A 23,766-nucleotide genomic window follows, 5' to 3' on the forward strand; every position below is an offset into this window, starting at 1 on the left:
CAAAGCCAAACGCTGGTTTAAGAGGTCAACAACGTTGACAATCTTTTAGCTAGACCACCAATCAAAACAAGGAGACCAGATGGCTAAAATGAGGAATAAACAGGGGACTTCACTACTAGCCTCAAAGAAGCAAAAAGGATTATAAGAGAACACTTATTAGCAGTATGTCAACAAATTAGATCCCCTTAAATGAAATGGATAAATTCCAAGAAAGCCACAAACTAACCCAAGAATAAAATAAAAACCTGAGGAAACCTCTAACAATACAATGAATTAGTAATTTAAAAACTGAACACAAAGAAAAATTCAAGCCTAGATGGCTTCACTGTTAAATTTCAATGAGGCATTCAAAGAAAACTGAATACTTATCCTTTACAACTCTTCAAAAAAAAAACAGAACAGGGAGAGAATACTTCCCATTTCTTTCTATAAGGTCAATACTAGTCAGATAACAAAACCAGACAAAGGCATCACAAGAAAAGCACAGATCGGTATCTCTTATGAATACAGACACAAAAACTCCTGACAAACAAGGAAACCAAATCCAGCAACATGAGAAAAGAATTACACGATATGACCAAGAGATTCCAGCAATGTCAAAGTCAACTTAACATCCAAAAATCAATTTAAAAATCAGAATTTTTAAAGTGACCATCTCTACAAACACATGAAAAGCAGTCAACAAAATCCAATAGCCTTTCATGATTAAAAAACATTCATCAAACTAAGAATAAAAGGGAACTTGCTCAACATGACAAAGGGGGTCTTCAAAACCCATAATTAACACTGTACTTAATGGTAAAATACTGGATGTTTCCCCCCCTAAAATCAGAACAGGAAAAGATATCCACTCTCACCACTTTTATTCAGCATTGTACTAGAGGTCCTGGCAGGGCAATTTAGCAGGAAAAAAATAAAAGATATCCATATTGGAAAGGAAGAAGTAAAAATATCTCTATTTTCACATTACATGGTCTTGTACAGAAAATTTTGAGGTATATGTAAAGAAAATTAATAGAATAAATGAGTTCAAAGGGGCTGTAGGATACAAGATCAGTACACAAAAATCAACTGTGCCTCTTACAAAGAACAATCCAAAAATGCAAATTTAAAAATTCAACTTATAAAATTATAAAAAGGACTAAAATATCTGTACTTAGGAATAAATGTGAAACTTACACTCTGAATCACTGCAAAATCACTCAAAATCACTGCAGATGGTGACTGCAGCCATTAAATTAAAAAAATGCTTACTCCTTGAAAGGAAAGTTATGACCAACCTAGACAGCATATTGCAGATGGTGATTGCAACCATGAAACTAAAAGATGCTTACTCCTTGGAAGGAATGTTACGACCAACCTAGACAGCATATTAAAAAGCAGAGGCGTTACTTTGCCAACAAAGGTCCATCTAGTCAAGGCTATGGTTTCTCCAGTGGTCATGTATGGATGTGAGAGTTGGACTATAAAGAAAGCTGAGCGCCAAAGAATTGATGCTTTTGAACTGTGGCGTTGGAGAAGACTCTTGAGAGTCCCTTGGACTGCAAGGAGATCCAACCAGTCCATCCTAAAGGAAATCAGTCCTGAGTGTTCACTGGAAGGACTGATGTTGAAGCTGAAACTACAACATTTTGGCCACCTGATGAGAAGAGCTGACTCATTGGAAAGGATCCTGATGTTTGGGAAAGATTGAAGGCAGGAAAGGGGACGACAGAGGATGAGATGGTTAGATAGCATCACCGACTCAATGAACATGGGTTTGGGTAGACTCCGGCAGTTGGTGATGGACAGGGAGGCCTGGCATGCTGCAGTTCATGAGGTCACAAAGAATCGGACACGACTGAGCAACTGAACTGATTACACTCTGAAAACTACAAAACACTGTTGAAAGAAATTAAAGATCTAACTAAGTGGAAAAGCTCTTGTGTTCTTAGATCAGAAGACAATATTGTTCACATGGTAATACTCTTCAAATTAATCTGATTCAACATATCCCTATAAGAATTCCCGTTGATATACTGGTAGAATTTGACAAGCTGATTCTAAAATTCATATGAAGTGCAGGAGATCCAGAACTGTCACAAGAAATCTTAAAAAAGAATAAGGTTTAAAGACTTGTATTTCCCAGTTTCAAGACTTAACACAAAGTCACAGTAATAAGACAGTGTGGCACTGGATTAAAGACAGTCATAGACCAATGGAACAGAACTGAGAGTCCAGAAATAAATCCATGTGTTGAACTGATTTTAAACAAGGATGCCAAGAATATTCAATGGAGGAAAGATCAGTTTTTTAAATCAATGGTACTGAAACAACTGAATATCCTCATGCAAAAGAATGAAGTTGGACACCTACCTCATACCACACTGAAAATTTTATTCAAAACCTAAATGTAAGAGCTAAAACTATAAAACTATTAGAAGAAAGCAGAGGGGTAAATCTATATGACCTCAGCTTTCTGCAATGGATTTTTACATGATACAGGAACAGAAGCAGCAAAAGGAAAAACAGATAAACTGGACTTCATGAAATTGAAGACTTTTGTGCTTCAAAGACTTTTGTACTTCAAGAAAGTAAAGAAAACCTAAAAAAAAGAAAAAATTTCCAAATCATCTATCTGATAAGAGACTTGTACCTTGAATATATAAAGAAATCTTGCAACTTAATAATAAAAAGACAAATGATTCCATTTAAAAAGAAGGCAAAGTATCTGAGTAGACATTTCTTCAAAGAAGATATACAAATGGCCAATAAGCACAGAAACAGATTTTCTGTATCACTAATCATCAGTGAAATGCAAATCAAAACTATACCATTTCCAACCACTTGGATTATGAGAATCATAAACACAGATAATACATGTTGGTGAGGATATGGACAAATCAGAAGCCTCACACACTGCTGATGGGAATGCAGAACAGTAGAGTCACTTTTGGAAAATAGTCTAGCAGTTCCTCAAATGGAGAAACATAAAGTTAACATAAAATTAACAGCAGCTCCACTCACAGATATTTACAGAAAAGAAATGAACACACAAGTCCACAGGAAACACTTATGCCTGAATGTTCATAGCAGTGTTATCTGCTATAGCTCTCTAGCAAAAACAACTCTCATGTCTGTCTCTAAACAAATTTATAAAACAAAATAAGATACAAATCCATTCAATGGAATATTATTCAGGCACTGAAAAGGAATGAAGTACCAATACATATCACAACATGGATGAAACTTAAAAACATGCCAAGTCAAAGATTATTACACATATATTACATGACCCTATTTATATGAAATGTCCAGAATAGGTCAATCTATAGATATACAAAGTGTATCAGTGGTTGCCTAGGTCTGGGGGAAGATGAAGGAATTGAGAGGTGATAGCTAAGAGGTGCAGGACTTCTTTCTGAGGCCATGAAAATGTTCTACAGTTGTTTGTACTTGGATGTACAACTATGTGACTTATATTAAGCCACAGTTAAAATAGGTACTGAATGTTGTGTGAATCATGTCTTAATAAATCTGTAAAAAAGATCACACGTATTTATTACTTCACAGTTTCAAAGGGTCAGTAATTTGCGTGTGGCTTAGTTGAGTGTCTCTGGTTCAGGGTATTTCACAAGGCTGCAAGCAAGGTGTCAACCAGGGCTACAGACATCTCAAAGCTCAACCAAAGAAGGTTCTGATTCTAAGTTCACTTCACTGGGCTGCTCCACAACCTGGCAACTGGCTTCCCCAGGGTGAGTGACCCAAGACAGCAAGAGAGAGTACCCAAGACAGATACCATAGTCTTTGTATATGTCACCTCAGAAGTGACATCCTTTGACACCAAAAGCAAAGGCAACAGAGGCAAAATTAACAAGTGGGACGACAACAAACCAGAAAGCTTCTGCAGAGCAAAGGAAACCTTCAACCAAATGAAAAGACAACCTACAGAATGTGAGAGAGTATTTGCAGGTCACATAGCTGATAAGGGGTTAATATCCAAAATATGCAATAAACTCATACAACTCAGCAACAACAAAAAAATCTGATAAAAGAATGGGCAAAGGATTTGAAGAGTTATTTTTCCAAAGAAGGCACACAAATGGTCGACAGATACATGAAAAGGTGCTCACACTATTACTCATCAAGAAAATGCAAACCAAAACCACGAGATCACTTCACATCTGTTAGAATGGCTCTTATCAAAAATACAAGAAGTAAGTATTGGTGAGGATGTGGTGAAAAGGGAACCCTTATACACTTGGGAGGCGATGTAAATTAGTGCAGCCACTGAAAAACAGTATGGAGGTTCCTCAAAAAACTAAAAATAGAATCACCACACGATTCAGCAATTCCACTTCCGGGTATTTATCGGAAGGAAATAAAAACGCCAACTCAAAAAAGATACATGCACTCCCATGTTTGCTGCAGTATTATTTACAAAAGCCAAGACGGGGAAGCATCCTAAGTGTCCACGGACAGATGAACGGAAAAAGAAACCATACTAGTTAAATACACACACACATGAACATACAGTGCAGTATTCAGCTGTAAGGAAAAGAAGGAAATCCTGCTATTTGGGACAACATGGATGGACCTTGAGAGTATTATGCTAAGAGAAATAAATCAAAGAAAGACAAATATTATATGATTTCATGTATGTATGAAATGGAAGGAAAGGAGGAAGGGAGGAAGGAAGGAACCAAACCTTCAATTCATCCATACAGAGAACAGGCTGGTGGCTGCCAGAGGCAGGGGACAGGAAATAGAAGAAATGGGTAAAGACAGGCAAAAGATACAAATTTCCAGTTATAAAATAAATATGTCCTAGGAATGTAATATACAACATGGTGACTACAGTTAATAATAGTACACCGTGTACTTTAAAGCTGCTTTCAAATCTTACAAGTTTTCACCACAAGAGAAAAACTTGTAACTGTCTGGAAGTGGATGCTAACAAGGCTCAGTGACTTACTGTGGTGACCATTCCACAGTGTTTACATATATCATTATGCCATACACTTGAAATTAACACGACATTATATGTCAACTACATCTCAATTTTTTTAAAGGGATATTCTATCTGATCCCTTCTGCCATATTCTCTTTTTTCATTGAAGTACAGTTGATTTACAATGTTGTGTTAGTTTCAGGTGTATAGCAAAGTGATTCAATTATACATATATATGTACTCTTTTTCAGATTTTCTATTATAAATTATTACAAGATACTGAATATAGTTCCCAGTGATATACAGAAGATCATTGTTGTTTATTTTATAATTAGTACTGTGTGTATGTTAATTTTAAACTCCTAATTTATCCCTCCCCTCTTTTCCCCTTTGGTTACCATAAGTTTGTTTTCTATGTCTATGAATCTATTTCTGGTTTGTAAGTAAGTTCATTTGTAACTTTTTTTTAATATTTCACATATAAGTCATACCATATATTTGTCTCTCTAACTTACTTCATTTAATATGATAATCTCAAGGTCCATCTATGTCACAGTAAGTGGCACTATTTCATTCTTTTTTATGGGTGAGTAATAACTCCACTGTATACTGTATCATCTTTATCCATTTATCTGTCAATGGATATCTAAATTGTTTCTGTGTGTTGTCTATTGTAAACAGTGCTGCTATGAACATTGGAGTAGATGTGTCATTTCAAATTAAAGAGTTTTCTCTTGATGTATGCCCAGGAATGGAATTGCTGGATCATATAATAGCTCTATTTTTAGTTTTTAAGGAACCTCCCTACTCTCCATTGTGGCTACACCAATTTACATTCCCACCAACAATGTAGAGGAGGGTGCCTTTTGCTGCACACCATCTCCAGCATTCATTATTTGTAAAATTCTTGATGATGATCACTCTGACCAGAGTGAGGTGATATCTCATTGCAGTTCTGATTCCATTTCTCTAATAATTAGTGATTCTGAGCATCTTTTCTTGTATCTGTTGGCCATCTGTATGCCTTCTTTGGAGAAATGTCTATTTAGGTCTTCTGCCCATTTTTTGACTTGGCTGTTTGTTGCCACTTTTCATTCATTAGAAATAAGTCAGGGACTTCCCTGGTGGTCCAGTGGTAGAGAATCCACTTTTAAATGCAGGGGACACAGGCTCAATCCCTCTTCAGGGAACTAGGACCCCACATGTCAAGAAGCAACTAAGTCTTCAGGCCACAAGAAGAGGAGCACGCACACTACAACAAGCAGCCCCTGTGCGGCGACCAGAGACACTCCCGCACATCACAACCAGAGAAAGCCCATGCACCGCGATGAAGAGCTCACACACCACAACCAAGATCCAGATGGCAAAAAAAGAAAAGAAAAGAGAGAAGTCAATAAATCCAGCCCACACTTGAGGTGAGGGCTAAGCAGTAGAAACACTGGGAAACTACCATTACAGGTATTCCTTGGAGACACTGCAATTAAGTTCAAGATGGCTACAATTAAGCAAATCACACAAAACTTTTGGCTTTCTAGTGCATATAAGGTTTCCCTGGTGGCTCAGATGGTTAAAGCCGCCGCCTGCAATGTGGGAGACCGGGGTTCGATCCCTGGGTTGGGAAGATTCCCTTGGAGGAGGAAATGGCAGCCCACTCCAGTAATCTTGCCTGGAGAATCCCCATGGACAGAGGAGCCTGGAGGCTACAGTCCACGGGGTTGCAAAGAGTCAGACATGACTGAGCGACTAAGCACAGCACAGCACAATGTATATAAAGGGCTTCCCAGGTGGCTCTGTGGTAAAGAACCCGCCTGCCAATGCAGGATATGCAGGCTCAATCCCTGGTAGGGAAGGTCCCCTGGAGAAGGGAATGGCAACCCACTCCGGTATTCTTGCCTGGGACATCCCATGGACAGACGAGCCCGGTGGGCTCCGGTTCATGGGGAAGCAGCGAGTTAGACATGACTGAGTGAGCACAGCACAATGCACAATAAAGTTGAGTTTATACTGTAGTCAGTCCATTAAGTATGCAAGAGCATCATGTCTAAAAATGTGACACATCTTAATTAAAAAAGACTTTATTGCTAAAAAATGCTAACCATCATCTGAGCCTTCAGCAAGTTGTAATCTTTCTGTAATAGTAACACCAAAGATCATCATAACAAATATAATCATGGTGCCCATAGACTATTTTGATGCAGGATTGCCACAAAACTTTCATTTTGTAGAACACTATAATGCATTGCACAATAAAATGAGGTATACCTCCACAGTGAACTGCTGAAAACTAAAGACCCCCCCCAAAAAAAAACCTTAAAAAAGGTAACACTGAAAATTGATTCATCAATAGAAACACTTAAAATACAAAATGTTTTTCAGTATATTGTGTAACAGTACCAAAACAATTGTGATAATCCTAACATCATACCAAGATAAGTTTCAGAAGGTTTAAAACATTGGAAATAAAAATAAACAAGTAGTAGACCTGGGTTCCATCCCTGGGTCAGGAAGATCACCTGGAGAAGGGAATGGCAATCCACTTGGATTGGCACTATTCTTGGCAATTATTGGCAGTATTCTTGCCTGGAGAATTCCTTGGACAGAAGAGCCTGGTGGGCTAAAGTCTATGCGGTTACAAAGAGTCGGACACAACTTAGCAACTAATACTTTCACTTTTTCAGACCTTTCTAAGGAGAGAAACAAAGATAGAAACCATAAAGAAAAAGAATTCAAAGACATCTATTTTTATTTAACAAACATTCTTGAACACTTATTATAGCCTAGGAATAAACTCGGTCTGGGTGTACCATGTGAGAAAAAGAAACATGGTCCCCACCATGAAGAACAGAGTCCAGAAGAGACAGAATAAACCACTACAAATTCATTCAAAAAAATCCAAGTCATCCTCTCTCTTGCTCTCACAGCCCACATCCCATCGGGAAATGGACTGGGCACTACTTTCAGATCACACCCAGAGGCCAACCATGTCTCACTACCACCACGGCTGCCACCCTCACTTCTCCACGGATTAGTACTACAGCTTTCTGCCAGCTTCCCCACTTTGACCCCATCCCACCAAGCCTATTCGCCAAGCAGTAACGAAAGGGATCCTTTCACAACTCAAGTCACACCGTGCCACTCCTGGCTGTAAGCCCTATGTTTCACCCACAGTAAAAGTGAAAATCTTCACAACAGACTTACCAAGCTCTCCATCCTCAGTCCCTCCATCTACTCCATCTCCCCACTGCTCTCACCTCACTTGCTCTGCTCTAGCCAACCCGGTTTCTCTGTTGCTTCTCAAAGAGCCAGGCATACTTCTAACTTAAGTCTGTACCTCAGCTGTCCCTCTAGCAAGAATGCCCTTAGCCTGTATCTTCATCTGGTTAACTCCCTCACCTGTTCCAAGTGTTGGTTCAATTGAGCTTGACACGCCACTTAAATGACAGCTCTCCATCCCAATGCACCTCATCCCATGGATTCCTGATCTCCCCTACCCTGTGCTCTACCTATTTTTTCTTCCACAGCCTGTATCACTTCTAGTACACTACACAATTTACTTACCATGTTTATTATTTACTATTTATCTCACCTGACTACAATGCAAACTCCTTAAGGAGAGGGATCTTTGTTAACTGCAAAGTCCCAAAACTCTGGCACAAACTGGAGTTCTATAAATCCATGTTGATGGAATGAATGAATTTATCCAATAAGCAAAGATTTAAGAGCCTGATAAGCCTAGCAGTTATACACAGTTGGTGAGAAAATAAAGTAAGCTTTCTAGAGGCTAATCAATCAATATATATTTAAATATATTATAGTAAATAGTTGAAGTATAAAGTGTTTGGCCTTCCCATTAAGTAAATCCACTTCTAGGTACCCAAATTTAAAAAAAATTATAGATGCACACAGATTTATGTATAATGTAGGATTTCAGGTAGCCATTATAAGTTGTACACATCTGTATTTACTACAGTATATATTTACTAGAATACTACTTTTAAACAAAAACTCAGGGTGTGTGTATATTACACCAAGTCTTCTCAACCACAGACTTAGACATTCCTCCTTAGTCTAAGCACAGCAGGTCTCTATTCAGATGTCTATCTTGGTAGGATTCACAGAAAGAGCACATCCATTCAGTATCTTTAATCTGTTCTACAATTTAAAACCCAAAAAGAACAATGGGCTAAATGTGTATTTATTAGCAGCTACTACTGAACTTCTCAGAAAATTGTTAACTTGTCAAAGGCAGATTCCCCCCATCCATCCACTCACATGATGTCCAGCACAGAATCATTCCGAATGACCTTATGGGAGACATCAGCTAGCAGGAAAAGACCTCCGTCTGTCCTCCGGATGCTAGCTGCATAGCCTGGCCAGATCTGCAATCTGAAGACACAGATGGCCTTTATCCTGGGATGCTAAAAGAACCAGAGATATTTCCATGCCCTCATTTGAGGCAATACTTCGGGCAGATACTGCCCCTCCCCAATAACAATGAGAAAGCAATAGGAAACAAATGAAGTCAGCAGAACTTAATAAAACACTTAATTAACTCACAAATTGTACCTGCTATCATAAAAAACTGATACAGTGACTGCAATGAAGATTGTCTTTGTAGAACATTCAAAACTGAGGAAGAAGCCAGCACCAACCTGTGCTGCTGCAGCACCATAGCACTTGTAGGGTCATAGAAGTTTCTTCCAACAAGTTTCATATCCAAAAGTTTCATTACCCTGAAATAAAGAGCAAAGAATGAGTGTTCTAGTAGAAGATTTAAAAATAAATAAGTAAGTTCAAGTGCACTTAGTTACATTTTCCTCTGGAAGCCTCAAAGGGCAGAAAGGCTGATGCTCTTTGCACAATATAGATTTTATGTACAGAACACTCTTACCAAAAGGAAAATAAAAATTACCAAAGCATTGATCTTGCTGTATATGCAATTGATTGCAGCCTTTTCTCCTAACTAGGTAACCAAAAATCAAGTTGACTTCCCAAGCTCAATTTACATTACTTTACCCTATTAACTAAAAATAGCACAAGAGAGTCCATTTCTAAATTTGTGAATATCAGTCTGGCACAGGAAGTTATGTTTGTTCCTAGTAGTTCAGCTTACTAAGTAGAAATCAGGTTTTGTGTTTTATAAAAGAAGTGGTTTAGGAATAACAGTTTCATGAAAATTTGAGAGTTTTCAGAAGAGTAAAAATAAAAAATTATGAGCTATTTATATCCAAACCTTCAAACGACCAAGAGAAATTCTAGCAAAAATTTTTATACACTACCTCTTCATGTAGACCCATCATGGTGTTTAATGTAACATCACTAAATATACACCATCAACATTTGCTTTTAAACTTCCTGAATGAATCAAAGGAACCCATTCCCTTCTAGCCAACCACCTCAGATCTACTTTCATATACCCAAATCTGTCCAATCACCCGAGATAAGTTAGCCTTTAATGTCATGCATTTATTTATTAAATATTTCCAAACTCTTTATATACACACTAGTTTTAATACCATCCAAGGCTCCTGAAGAGCTCTGTTACAAAGACTGAGGTTAAAGAAAATAAGACTTCAGCCATTTCTCACCGACGGAATACAACATTGTAGAAGGGAATGCACAAGTCAGAACAGGGCTCCAGGATCTTTGTCAACTGAATCTTAATGGTGATCTCAGCACTGTCAGTTTTCCTTTGACTCTTTAACTCAAGAACCTAACAAATAAACATATGTATGTAAAAAGAAATGACATTACCAAGCCCTAATCTAATCCAACTTGTGTTCTAGAACACTAACATATCTTAATCATATTTTATTTTTATTACTTTGCTGTCCACACTAGACAAATCACAGCAGGACAATCAGGATTGACAAGAGGATTTGGTAAGAGACACCCAATGGAGAACTAGCAATAGAGCCTCGTGATTTTGAAATCTTATAGTATTCTTTGTCACTGAGGTCAAAGGCTTCCAACCACTCCTCTTAAAGAGAGAAGGAACTAGAAAGAACTCATATATAAATAGTTTCTCAGTTTGCAATTTCTTGGTCGCAGAGAAGTCAGCCCTCCCGCTCACAATAGGAAAGTACAACTCAAATGTTCAGGGACACTATGATTTCCCACCACTCTGGCTTTGTCCCAAAGTGCATTTCCTATTTGGTCTCACTTGCTGAAGCTTAACAGGTAGATAGAGAATGGATCCATCAAAAGCAGTGACATTTCCGGTGACACCTTGATGGTCCTTCAACATGCCAAACCTCATGCTTTTGCACTCCACGTTGGGGCTAGAAAATAAAGAGGATTTTACTTCAGCTTGACTTTACAGCAGGACAGTAGGTTTGTTAGAGAAACAGTCACTTGTGACTGCTGCTCCATCTAGTGGTCATACCAAACAATTCAAATATATCTATCTGACTAAAAAAGAACTCTTGACCCAAGGCTCACAGAAAATAAAAACAGTCCTCTCTCAAACATAACTGCCTTAGCATGTCAGGGTACATTCTTCGAGAGTTTAGATCAGTGGGCCAAACGACTTCTACAGAAAGCTTTTAGAGGCCATATGGTCTCTGCTGTAACTACTCTGCTCTGCTAACATGGCGCAAAAGCCTTATAGACCATAGGTAAACCAATAAGCAAGGCTATGTTCTAGCAACACTTTATTACAGAAATAGGCAGTGGGTCAGATTCGCCTGGCAGGCAGGTCATAGTCTGCTAATCCCTGATCCAACATCTGTAGAAATACACACTTTTTAAAAAATATATTTTTAAAAAACAGTATTTTAGTCTAGACCATTTTTCACTCAACAATTTCAACTTTTTATCAATTCATTGGCACAAATCTTACAGTTTTGAAAAATTCCAATAGCTACGTTGTACAATGATTTTCCCATTAGATTACAGTAACGCACAACCTTATCCTACAACTTCGAAGTTTAAACAAACCCAAGGCTAAAAAGGGTCAAGTGTGTTCAAGTATGTGAAGAAAGATAAAAACTACAAAAAGTTCAGGTGGTAATCCAGTACAGTCATCCCCAAAACTAAGCACTCACATGCTAAGATCACATTTCAAAACGCTTCTTCAAAAAAATTCATATTAATATACACAAGGCGTTATGCTCCAGACAACTTTTGAGTTAGTCTTTTTAGAGCTCTATCATGTCACGGAATCCACAGGACGACCAGTCACTGTAGTGCGTCCTCTCAGGATTCTCTCAAGGGCCTGGCATTCTCATCACACTGTAGCCTCAAAGGTCTGCAACTACAATCTCAAAATGTATAGAATCCACACTATCTCCACAGCCTGGTCAATGCAGACATCCACGAGGAGTCACACACCAGTTCTGTTTCAGGAACAGTTGTCAGTCCACTTTCCTCGGATTAACACCCATCTAAGTTCCTTACGCTCCAGAACAGGACCATTCTCACTACCTTCTCCTCCTGTGAGTTCAATTTCACCCAGTTTCTTGGCTCCTTCTCTTGTCATACATGCTCAGCTCTGGTTTCTTACCTCACAGAATCATTTAAAGCAATCCAGCTCTCTCTAATTAGTATTTCATTTCTCAATCATCTTACAAACGTTTAAAATAAGTGGCTAATTCACTGGCTATTTCTCATGGCCCATGCTCCCCTTTGTTCTTTTAATCTGTTTTCTTTCCCTCCGTAACACTAAAGAAAAGAAATACAAATACAGACAAGTTAAAAGGTTATGAAGGGGTCTATGCAAGTAAACGGGTTCCCAGGCAGTGCCCCTGGTAAAGAACATGCCTGCCAGTGCAGGAGACCCGAGAGACAGAGGTTCCATCACTGGACTGGGAAGATCCCCCGGAGGAGAGCGTGGCAACCACACCAGTGTTCTTGCCTGGGAAATCCCACGGACAGAGAAGCCTGGTGGGCTACAGTCCATAGGGTTGCAAAGAGTCCAATACGACTGAGTATCATGCAAAAAGGCCTTGAACTTAAGTTTCATTAGCTTCAAAGAAAATCCACTTCTAACCTTATGCTTAAAATTGAGCCTATTAAGTTAAAATCTGGATTGGTAATATAGCTAAACAGACACACAGAAAAGTTAATTTCAAACTTATTGCAAGGATTTGAGTATTTGAAGTTCTGTAATTATACAGAAAACCAATTCAGTTATTCCTATTGAACTATTTCTTTACTGCTCTCTAAGAAGTAAATACGGTGTGGGGGGAAGCTATGAATACCTGAAAGTCACATGATATTGATAAACTGCTTCATTATGACACTGTATTTTGATAAGGTTCAATCCCAAAAATTGAGGTGTTCCTTTTGATCCTCGCTTCACAAAAAGCTCTCTAGAAAATAAAAATAAAAAAGTAAAAGCACCCACAGATATGAAAAACAAATAGCCCATGCCACAAAAATACAAAGAAAGCAAAGAAAGAAGGAAAGACAGATTGGGGGAAGTAGTATTTTATAGGTATACAGGCCCTCAAGACATACAAAAGAAGCTTTGAAAGAAAGAAGGTAAATTCTTGCAATTTCTAATTAGAGCAGCAAGGTCACCATATTCGTCCTAGTAATATCACTAGAATAACTAGGCCAGCTAACTAAGAACATAAGAATTAGTTCTGTAGAGAAAAATGAACAGCTGCAATGTATTTCCCAGATAATCTCTTTATCTACAACACGACAAGAAATTATCTATGTCTGAATTGGGAAGGAAATGAAAAGCCATGAGTTGACTGATACATATTATCAGCACTAACCGCATTTCACCTCTTTAGGAATTGTCTACCTCTTCTGTCATTCTCCCCACCTGGCAAAAAACAAAACAAAAAACCCTGCGGCGCCTACCACCAGGGAGGACTTCAGACACAACAGCACAGGGTGTGCAACCCTCTGAGACGGCCTCCGCTACACCATCCCCAAGCAGGAAGGCAGCACTCCCGACTTACTTCTTGCGCTCTGCAGTCCCAAGTGGAGGGCTATCAAGAGAGTATAGTGGGGCCTGGGGCAGAGGAGGCAGAGGTGAGAGCTGGGCAGGATCCTGAGAAGCCAGGCTGAGAGCACTGGGAGCCTTGTATATTCCTCTGCCTAAACCACCAGCTGCTCTTCCCACTGGTAACAAAGATGCATCCAAATTCCCTCTTCTGAGCATCCTGCATCATTGAAAAGAGACAAATCAGGACTTTCTCAATCATGCTTCTATCTATGCTCCCAACTAAATGAGTCCTCAAATCTCATTCTTTCCCTGGAGGAGTCAGCAAAAGGGACCCAAGCATTGGGATTCTCTCTGAATCCAATATGCCAACAAGACTCACTCATCAATTACTATTAATATGGACTATGAGGGCCAACTTCCATAGCAGAAATTGAGGTGGAAGTCTGACCCACCTGGGATAAACAATCAGCACCATCAGTCTGACTCCTTAAGAGAGCAAACAGGGTGAACTGTGCTGTGGAAAACTGCTTTTACCTTGTCCAAAGACTGACTGGGTCAGTAGTTACTGACTACTTTTGGAAAATGCCCATTCTTACCATGAAACCATGCACGGTTTCCTTGTGAGACAACATAACCCACTTTAGAGTTTCTCTTTGGACTTGGAGATATTTCACCTAAATTTGAGAGCTACCCAAGGAAGCAACTTTACCCACCTATTCCAACCAACGGAGGCCTCTGCCATCTTGCTATCCCCAGCTGCCAACAATGAAGGATCCAGATAAGTGGGATGGGGTTCTTCTTTGTCCTTGCATGCCATATTGGTAGGTAAGCCTAGACCTAAAATGCCTCTACCTAAAGGAAAGGTCAGATCCCAGCTATAACTGTGAGCTGAACATTTTGTAAAATACAGTAATTTTTTTGAAGATAAACTGTGTTAATTTAAGAACAAAGCAATGATCACATCAATGATCACATCACACAACATCACATTTTCTCAAGTTAGTTTTCCACATACCTAAAGGAAGCATCTCCCGTTTCAGAGGGGTGTGGGATGCTGTTTCAAGGCCCAGTCCTCGGAACATTGAGACTAAACCCACAGACTCCTACAGAAAGTCAAAGAATAATGTTACTCTAAGATACAGTTTAAAAGGCCAGAAATATTGTTATTTTCTTCAAACCTTGGTAAATAATAAAAATCGTCCACTTCAAATTCTATAAATGTCAAGAACAAAGGATAAAAGTACTTCATAAAAATTGTTTAAATTATTATGGTTTTAAGAACACTAATTAGGCTTTTAAACATAAATATAGTTCATGATTTTATAAATATAGTTCATACTAGGTTTTTAAGCATAAATATAGCTCATATTTTGGCCACCCAATGCGAAGAACTGACTCATTAGAAAAGACCCTAACACTGGGAAAGACTGAAGCCAGGAGGAGAAGGGGATGACAGAGGATGACACGGTTGGATGGCATCACAGACTCGATGAACAAAGTCTGAGCAAGCTCCAGCAGTTGGTGATGGACAGGGAAGCCTGGCTGGCTGCAGTCCATAGAATCGCAAAGAGTTGGACAGGACTGAGCGACTGAACTGATAATTCAGGATTTAATGTAAGTATTCCAAATAAAACAGAACTGCTTTTCTAGTTCATTTCCTGTACACCTAAGGTAAGAGGGCATAAGCATACCAGCTAATAAACTTTCCCAAAAAACATGTAATTTAAGGGTATCAGAAGTCTTGGGGTTTTGTGTTTTTTTTTAAACAATCCTCAACAAAACTTGTTACTGTTTTCCTGTGGCAGTCTGGGAAGTTTACTACTGTCACACCAATCAGAGTCGCCCATATAGACTCAAGAAATCCATCTGAGTGAAAACACAGGATTACTGTCATCAGTGTTTCTTTTTATAGAACAATGTTACATCTAACATGGTCAACACTACTTAACATGGTGACAACTGCATTATTAGGTTCCTCCTATATCTGCTAACTCTCCATTCTTTGAAATTTGTTAATTACAGGCAAAAACCATTTTAAAAATTACTATATAATCAGGAAATTAAGCATGCACATCCATATAAGTATATACACAGCAGTAACAATAGCCGAAGATCCTTTTTTCCTTTAAGATTTGGGCAAAGAGACTTCTGAAAGGAACTATTCTTAACAATTATGACCTCAGAGGCAACGGTGGCTGCTAATACCATAGAGTCCAACCCACAGTGAAAATCTAAACAGTAAAGGCTGTATCTTTAAACCTGTCATGTATGTATGTACGTATTTATACTTTTAGAAGCCAGGAAACTAAGCCATTTACCCAAGTCCATCTAACATTCATTATGAGGCACTTTTTCTAGACCTGCAATTCAAGAACTTGAAATATATTCCTAGAAGATGAAACTACTTGTTAAAGGGGGAAATAAAAACAACCCTTGCTTTCATATAGGGCTTCCCAGTTTCCTAAGTACCCTGAAATCCATTATTTGCTCTAATGATAAGCTGCATGCTGCTACTATGTAGACAGACATGGTCGTACCTTTTGCACTGGCCCACTCTGTGGACTCGGCTCCTTTTGCTTTCCAAACACATGGCCCCTGCCTGCAGGTCCTGCCCTGCTCAGAGATGGGTCCAAAGGTTTTGGAGCTTGTGGCCAAGAGCCTGGCATCCGCACAGACTGAGATGGGTGCACGGGAGACAGACCCCTGAAGCGTGGTCGAACAGGATCCATTGCAAGGCTGCGGAGGACATGGGTGTCAATCTGTCACTGTTATTACTTGCCATCATTCTATAGTTTAAATGATTCCCAAAGGGTTTCCTTTTCCTTCACAACAGACTCACAAAGCATTAAAAGAAAAAAAACCTACTTTGGATCAGACCAATGATACTTCTATATTATATTCACAATATATTATATTCAAAAGTTTCTACTTAGCCCAGAATGTTCTAAATACTCTCAATCAGAAATCTCTTAAAGGCCAAACCCTCCTTAATTTTACTCATATTTACTCATATTTTCTACCCAAAGAGCTTCTTTGAGAACTCAGTCCTGCAGTTAACTACCAGTTGTAGAAGAAGTATTTTTTATGTATGGGCATAATTTTGCTTTATAAGTAAGTATATAGTTAACATATCACAAAAATTTTCTGTCAATAAATATTTATCAGTTTTGATTTTGGGCCTCTCTACCAGGGACTTAATCTTTTTTCCGGTCTATTTTCATAGTAAACTATTCCATCTCCTCCTTGATTCTTTAGTGTGCTTCTCTGAATCTTTATCCAGTTCCTTTCGACAGAGCTCTTTTCTCAAACTATCAGAACTGAGGTCTCGACCATATAGACCCTTCCTGATTTGGGCCTATGATTCCTGCTTAGTCTCACAGGTGACATTTAACACTTGCCCCTACCCTTAAGGTAACCGGGGATGATGCTCTTCTCGGCCCTCAAGTCTCAGACTCACTAAGCCTTTTCAAAATCACTTTATATAATCTACAGACTTCAAGACTCCCATTTTTTTAGAAGGCCATGCCAAGCTTTCCTGGTAGCTCAGCTGGTAAAGAATCTGCCTGCAATGTGGGAGACCTGGGTTCAATCCCTGGTTGGGAAGATCCCCTGGAGAAGGGAACTCCAGTATTCTGGCCTGGAGAATTCCATGGACTGTATAGCCCCTGGGGTCACAAAGAGTCCAACATGACTGAGCAACTTTCACTTTCAGGAGCATATAGGATCTTAGTTCCCCAACTAGGAATTGAACCTAGGTCCCCTGAAGTGGAAGCATAGAGTCTTAACTACTGGACCCCTAGCAAAGGCCCAGGACTCCTTCTTTCAGGGGCTCCTTTTCACCGTCCTGACTCACCCCAATCCCCAAAGAAGCTTCTGTAACTAACGAGTAAGCCTCTTCTTAATTTTCACTAACCTGTCTTAACTATAAATTACTGAGAAATCAGGTCATGCACATAAAAGAAAAGGCTGACACACAATTTCTAAGTCAATTTTACAGATGAAGGTGGTTCAGGATCTGGCAAAACTTTTTTATACAAACTATTATTTTTTACACTAAAACAGAAAGGCATGCCTCCTCCTCAAAGGCTACTAGAATTCTCCCCTATAATTGTTCAAACTCCTTTTCAGTTAGCCTGACCTCCTGGCTCACACCTTCCTACCACCACTGGAAGAAACCAGAGCAATTAGCAGTCTGACTGGTACACAATGAGAGGCACCGTGACACCCACCGATTACAGGACTTCTGGAATCCTCTTCTTTCTTCACCCCTCTCACCTCCACCATCACTTCTACAGAGTCAAGCACCTCCTCCAGAAAGCCCTCCCTTACTGTGGATTTTCTCCTTTGATTAGTTAACAAATAGCTGGCTGACTCTAAGGCCCAAGCGGGAAGAGTCCCAGGACAGACAGGTCCCAGGACAGGCGAGGACTATGTTCCACACTCCTCCAGGTGCGAGCTCCAGACTGGGGTCTATGACTGGGATGTAACCAGAAGGGAAGGCCCCTACGCTTCTTCCACACGGAGAAAGCATCATTCCCCAAACCAAGATTCTGCCAGCGGTCTGGCCCACTGTTCCTGCCCAAGGAACACTCAACGCGTTCAACCACCTCCCTGCCAAGAGCCTCCTCCCTCCTCCTTTTCACCTTTTCAAGGGCCTGCCTTCCTCCTACACCCCCAACCTCAAATAACGACTTCCCGCCCCCGCCTCAGGCCCAGCCTCCACCCAAGGGCCCACAGACTCCGAGCTTTCCCAAGGTGAGGGGTGGAGAGGGCCACAGGGACCCCAGCTTACCACCAAGAACTTGAGTGTGAGCGCACCTTGACCTGTAGCAGAGCGACCTCTGCTTCCCTGGTCTTCCACACCTGCGTCCCGTCCTCTCACCGGCGCTGGACCCCACTGAGCAGCTTGGTTGCGCCTCAGGAGACGCCCGCGCTCAACGTTCCCACCACGCCAAAATCCCACATGCTCCAGATCACGAATTCCCGTCCTCTCGCGAGGCCTCAGGGACTGAACCCATTGGCGTAATGACGTGCCATTCACAAGAACCAGCCATCTCATTGGCTGTCCTGCAAAGAGCCCCTCCCTCTCCCATTCCCAGCAGTCTCATGCGGGGGTGGCGGCGAGGTTCACCCGGAAGGGATGCTCAAAGTGGGGGAGGGAAGTAGGGGGTCCAAAAGTTAGGAGTGAAATTAAGCGTTGAAGTGTGTTACGCTTTCAAAACATCCCGACTCTCTTATTGAGAGCAACTCATGTAAACAGAGTTAGCTTACATGCTCATGTAGAAATTGACTTTCCTCAACCTTCCCATTGAGGCTTCCCTCATGGTTCAACTAGTAAAGAATTCGCCTGCAGTGCAGGAGACCTGGGCTTGACCCCTGGGTTGGGAAGATCTCCTGGAGAAGGGAACAGCTACCCACTCCAGTATTCTGGCCAGGAGAATTCCATGGACTGTATAGTCCATGGGGTGGCAAAGAATCGGACACGACTGAGAGACTTTCACCTTCGCTTTCAACCTTCCCATTGGGGCTTCCCGGATGGCTCAAGCTATAGAGAATCACTCTGGCAATGCAGGCGACACAGGACACGCAGGTTCGATCCCTGGGTCAGGAAGATTCCCTGAAGGAGGAAATGGCAACCCACTCCAATATTCTTGCCTAGAGAATCCCATGGACAGAGAAGCCTGGCTGGCTACAATCCATGGGAGCGCAAAGAGTCTGACATGACTGAGCACGCACAGGCATAGCTTTCCCCTTTAGAAGATATTGAGGATGGTGGTGCATAGAAATGAGCTTGAGTTATAGTCAAACAATAATGCAGTCTCTGTGCCCCACTATTTTTATATATAAAACTGGAATAAAATCATCCATTCATAGGGTTGTATGGAAATTACATGTGTATGCTCTGTAGTGTCCAACTCTTTGTGACCCCATGGACTGTAGCCTGCCAGACTCCTCTGTCCATGGAATTTTCCAGGCAAGAATACTGGAAGAGGTTGCCATTTCCTACTCCAGGGGATTTTTCCCACCCAGAGACTGACCAGGAATCTCTTACCTCTCCTGCATTGGCAGATGGATTCTTTACCACGGGGCCACGTAGGAAATGTACATGCATGTGTGTAAGATACTTTGCACAAGGACAAGATTGCCTTCCATAAATGTTGTCTATCATTATTATTTATAGATACCTGAATCTGTGAGCCAAGAGGAGCTATCTTCAAATTATGTAAAAGCATTGGTGGTTAATTCTGCAGCTACAGTATATTTTCCAAAGACATAAAAATTTCTCTCCCTCCTCAATTATTTTGGCAAATAACTGCACCCCTCTCCAACCCCCGGGTTTCTGAGGTGGTTGAGGTCAAGCTTCCAGAGACCTTGACTGATGCTGTAGAGACATGCAACTACTTTTTATGGAATAGGGCTAGAGAAGTCTTTTCCAAGCCTCAGATATCTCATACCTTGCTTTAATTCCTACATTCGAGGACTCTCCTCTCCTTCCCAAATCAGAATAGAATTTGAAAATTATTGGAGCAGGAGATTTTCCAAAGCAGGAATCTAATTGGCAGGATACCCCTTCCTTCTTTATAGATGTAATTTGTTTAACGTTATATTTAAGTTCTTCTACCTCACAACCTTCCTAATTTACAATTTACAGTGTTATAATAACATGTATACATGTATACTGAATTCTGTTGCCCATGCAAACATTTAGTAACAACTCAAAAATAGTTCCATACCTAGGAAACAATATTTTACGGGCAGGACTCAGCAGCTTTTCACAATAGCAATTCTCAGTTTTCTGAAGCTGTCAGTTTTGAAAGAGCATCATTGCAAAGGATATACACATTGGATTCTCTAGATTTCTATATCGTGTCATGCAAAAGTAGACAAGATAATGTTGGTGGTGGTGGTGTTCAGTCGCCCCTTTCTCCTCCTGCCTTCAGTCTTCTCCGGCATCAGGGTCTTTTCCAGTGAGTTGTCTGTTCACATCAATTGGCCAAAGTATTGGAGCTTCAGCTTCAGCAGGGTATAGAAGTATCCTATACAACATTTCTAGCCAATCCACGCATAACAAATACTAGTTATTTCACCAAAGGGAAATCCACAGTCTCAGTGTTGACTAGAAATAAAGATGGTTGAAGCTCTAAAGTGTGGACATCTGCTTGGAAACTTTCAAAATATAAACTTCTCCTGGAGTTTATATTCCACAACAGGGCACTTCAATTGTTAATTAACAACCCCTTGGATATTGATTTAAAATACTACACACATATTGTACTGTTTAAAGTATTTAAAATTAAATTACAGATGATATAAGGTGGTATATTTTCATAGCACCAAGTTCCATCCACTTGGCCTTGCCAGGCTCTAAAATTCAGGATGAGGACAGCACTGTCACTATATACAGTCCGGATTTTTCCAGGCAGTGGTGACATAAAAGACTCTGGCCTATTGTCTCCAGTAAGTATTTCCATTCTGACCACAAATACTGAATTGTTGTTGAGAAAATAAAGTCACACAGAGCTACAGCAAGATTAATGGCAGAAAATGACATTACCTCTTTGGCCTAGAAACTACACAGAGGGCTTAATTGAAATTGGATCTACATCTGTAGTATATCTGAGTTCCAGGCAGAGGTAAATACAGATCCTCCCAGGAGAAATACACACACCCTGGCCCTTAAAGTTCCCACACAGGAACTCACTAGAAAAAGATAAATGACAAACCACATGAGGGTTAATAAAATGGGTGAGTTTTGCTTGTTTGTTGGAATTTTTTTTAAATTAAATTTTAAGGTGGGAGGGCGGATCGGGATGGGGAACACATGTAAATCCATGGCTGATTCATGTCAATGTATGGCAAAAACCACAATATTGTAAAGTAATTAGCCTCCAGCTAATAAAAATAAATGAAAAAAAAATTAAATTAAATTAAATTTTAAATACACAGATTAGGCTCAATAAGAAGACAAACAATCCAGGTTTTTAAATGGGCAACAGATATGAATTGATCATTCACCAAATTTATACAAATGGGTAAAAAGCACATGAAAATATGCTCAACACCACTAAGCATTACGGGAATGCAAACTGAAAACACACACACAGTATTTCACATCCACTAGAATGGCTATAATAAATAGCACAGGTAACAACTGTGATAGTTACTTTTTAATCTTTTTTTTTTTTTTTTTGACCAAGGATCAAACCCTGGTCCACTAGGAAATTCCCTGTGATGGTTACTTTTGCATATCAATTTGACTTGGCCACAGGTACCCAGATACTTTGTCCAACATTATTCTGAGTGTTTCGGGGAGGGTGTTCTGCATAAAATTAACATTTGAACAGGAGACTAGGTAAAACAGATTGCCCTCTCTACTGTGGATGGTCTCATTCAAATAGTTGAGAGCCTCACTGGGACAAGAAGGCTTGGGAGTAAGAGAATTTTTCTCACCTGATTACAATTGAGCTGAAACATCATCCTTTTCCTGCCTTTGTGTGTGCTTAGTCACTCAGTCGTGTCCGACTCTTGGTGACCCCTCGGACTGTAGCCCTCAGGCTCCTCTGTCCATGGGGATTCTCCAGGCTAGAATATTGGGTTGGGTAGCCATTTCCTTCTCCAGGGAATTTTCTTGACCTAGGGATCGAATCCATATCTCCTGCATTGCAGACAGATTCTTTACGTTCCAAGCCATTTTCTGCCTTTTGACTCAAACTAAAACATTTGCTCTTCCTGGGTCTTGAGCCTGCCAGCTTTCAGACTGGAGCACCACCATCAGCTCTCCTGCAGCTCCACTGAAGATCCCAGGATTTGTCAACCTCCATAATCATGTGTTATAATTGCTTAGTATTATTGTTGTTGTTTGGCCATTAAGTCGTGTCTGACTCTTTGCAACCACATGGACTGTAGCCTACCAGGCTCCTCCGTCCATGGGATTTTCCAGGCAAGAATTCTGGAGTGGGTTGCCATTCCTTCTCCAGGGGAATCTTCCCGGACTAGGGATCACGTCTAGCCACATCTCCTCCATTGGCAGGCGGATTCTTTACTACTGAACCATCTGGGAAGCCCATGCTTAGTATAAAGCCATGTATATATGACTTCATATACATATCTACATATCCTAATACTTCTGTTTCACTAGAGAATGCTAACTAAATGCAGAGTGCTGATGTAACAAACACATAAAAATGTGAAAGTGGTTTTGGAACTGGGGGATGGGTATAACTGGAAGATTTATGAGAAACAGGCTAGAAAAACCCTAGATTCCCTTATAGAAACTGTTGGTACAAGTATGGATAGTAAAGGTGTTTCTGGTAAGGTCTCAGACTGAAATGAGGAATATGTTATTCCTCATCCAGGAAATTGGGCAAAAGGTGATCCTTGTTATAAAGTGGTAAAGAACTGGCTGAATTGTAGGCTTGTGCTTTGTGGAAGGTAGAACTCACAAGTGACAAACTTGGGTGTTTAGATAAGGAGTGCGTGCATGCTAAGTCATTTCAGTTGTGCCCACCTCTTTGCAACCCTATGTACTGTAGGCTGCCAGGCTCCTCTGTCCATAGGATTCTTGAGGCAAGAATACTAGAGTGGGTTGCCATGCCCTCCTCCGGAGGATCTTCCTAACCCAGGGAACGAAATGCAAGAGGAAAAAGATAAATTGAAAGAAAAATTAAACAAAAAAGAACCAGAATTAAGAGTTGGGAAATTTTCTGGTGGCTTAGTCGGTAAAGAATCTGCCTACAATGCAGGAGACCTGGGTTTGATCCCTGGGTCGGGAAGATTCCCCTGGAGAAGGAAATGGCAACCCACTCTAGTATTCTTGCCTGGAGAATCCCAAGGACAGAGGAACCTGGTGGGCTACAGTCCATGGGGCTGCAAAGGGTTGGACATGATTGAGTGACTAATACACACACACACACACACACACACACACACAGCC

The 23,766-nt window shown here is 40.3% G+C and overlaps 1 protein-coding gene across 4 annotated transcripts in view; it reads right to left on the reverse strand.

Annotated features, from left to right (window-relative positions):
• The window catches only part of PIWIL2 (piwi like RNA-mediated gene silencing 2), a 70,804-nt gene extending 52,034 nt beyond the window's left edge, over positions 1–18,770 (reverse strand). For 3 of the 4 annotated variants that reach the window (XM_020899932.2, XM_020899929.2, XM_020899927.2), the window contains exons 1-10: positions 18,651–18,770; positions 16,370–16,568; positions 14,848–14,935; positions 14,546–14,684; positions 13,846–14,049; positions 13,132–13,242; positions 11,094–11,211; positions 10,519–10,643; positions 9,583–9,663; positions 9,203–9,316 (exon numbers count right to left, since the gene is read on the reverse strand). In XM_020899932.2, the coding sequence (XP_020755591.1) occupies positions 9,203–9,316; positions 9,583–9,663; positions 10,519–10,643; positions 11,094–11,211; positions 13,132–13,242; positions 13,846–14,049; positions 14,546–14,684; positions 14,848–14,935; positions 16,370–16,561 (1,172 nt within the window). In that variant the 5' untranslated portion in view covers positions 16,562–16,568; positions 18,651–18,770. Of the gene's footprint in view, positions 1–9,202; positions 9,317–9,582; positions 9,664–10,518; positions 10,644–11,093; positions 11,212–13,131; positions 13,243–13,845; positions 14,050–14,545; positions 14,685–14,847; positions 14,936–16,369; positions 16,569–18,624 lie in introns of all 4 variants that reach the window. The other variant, XM_020899928.2, reaches the window with a different exon arrangement.
• Between the last annotated feature and the right edge of the window lie 4,996 nt (positions 18,771–23,766).

This window comes from Odocoileus virginianus, chromosome 31 (genome assembly GCF_023699985.2).
Source record: "Odocoileus virginianus isolate 20LAN1187 ecotype Illinois chromosome 31, Ovbor_1.2, whole genome shotgun sequence".
In the NCBI taxonomy this organism is placed as follows: Eukaryota; Metazoa; Chordata; class Mammalia; order Artiodactyla; family Cervidae; genus Odocoileus; species Odocoileus virginianus.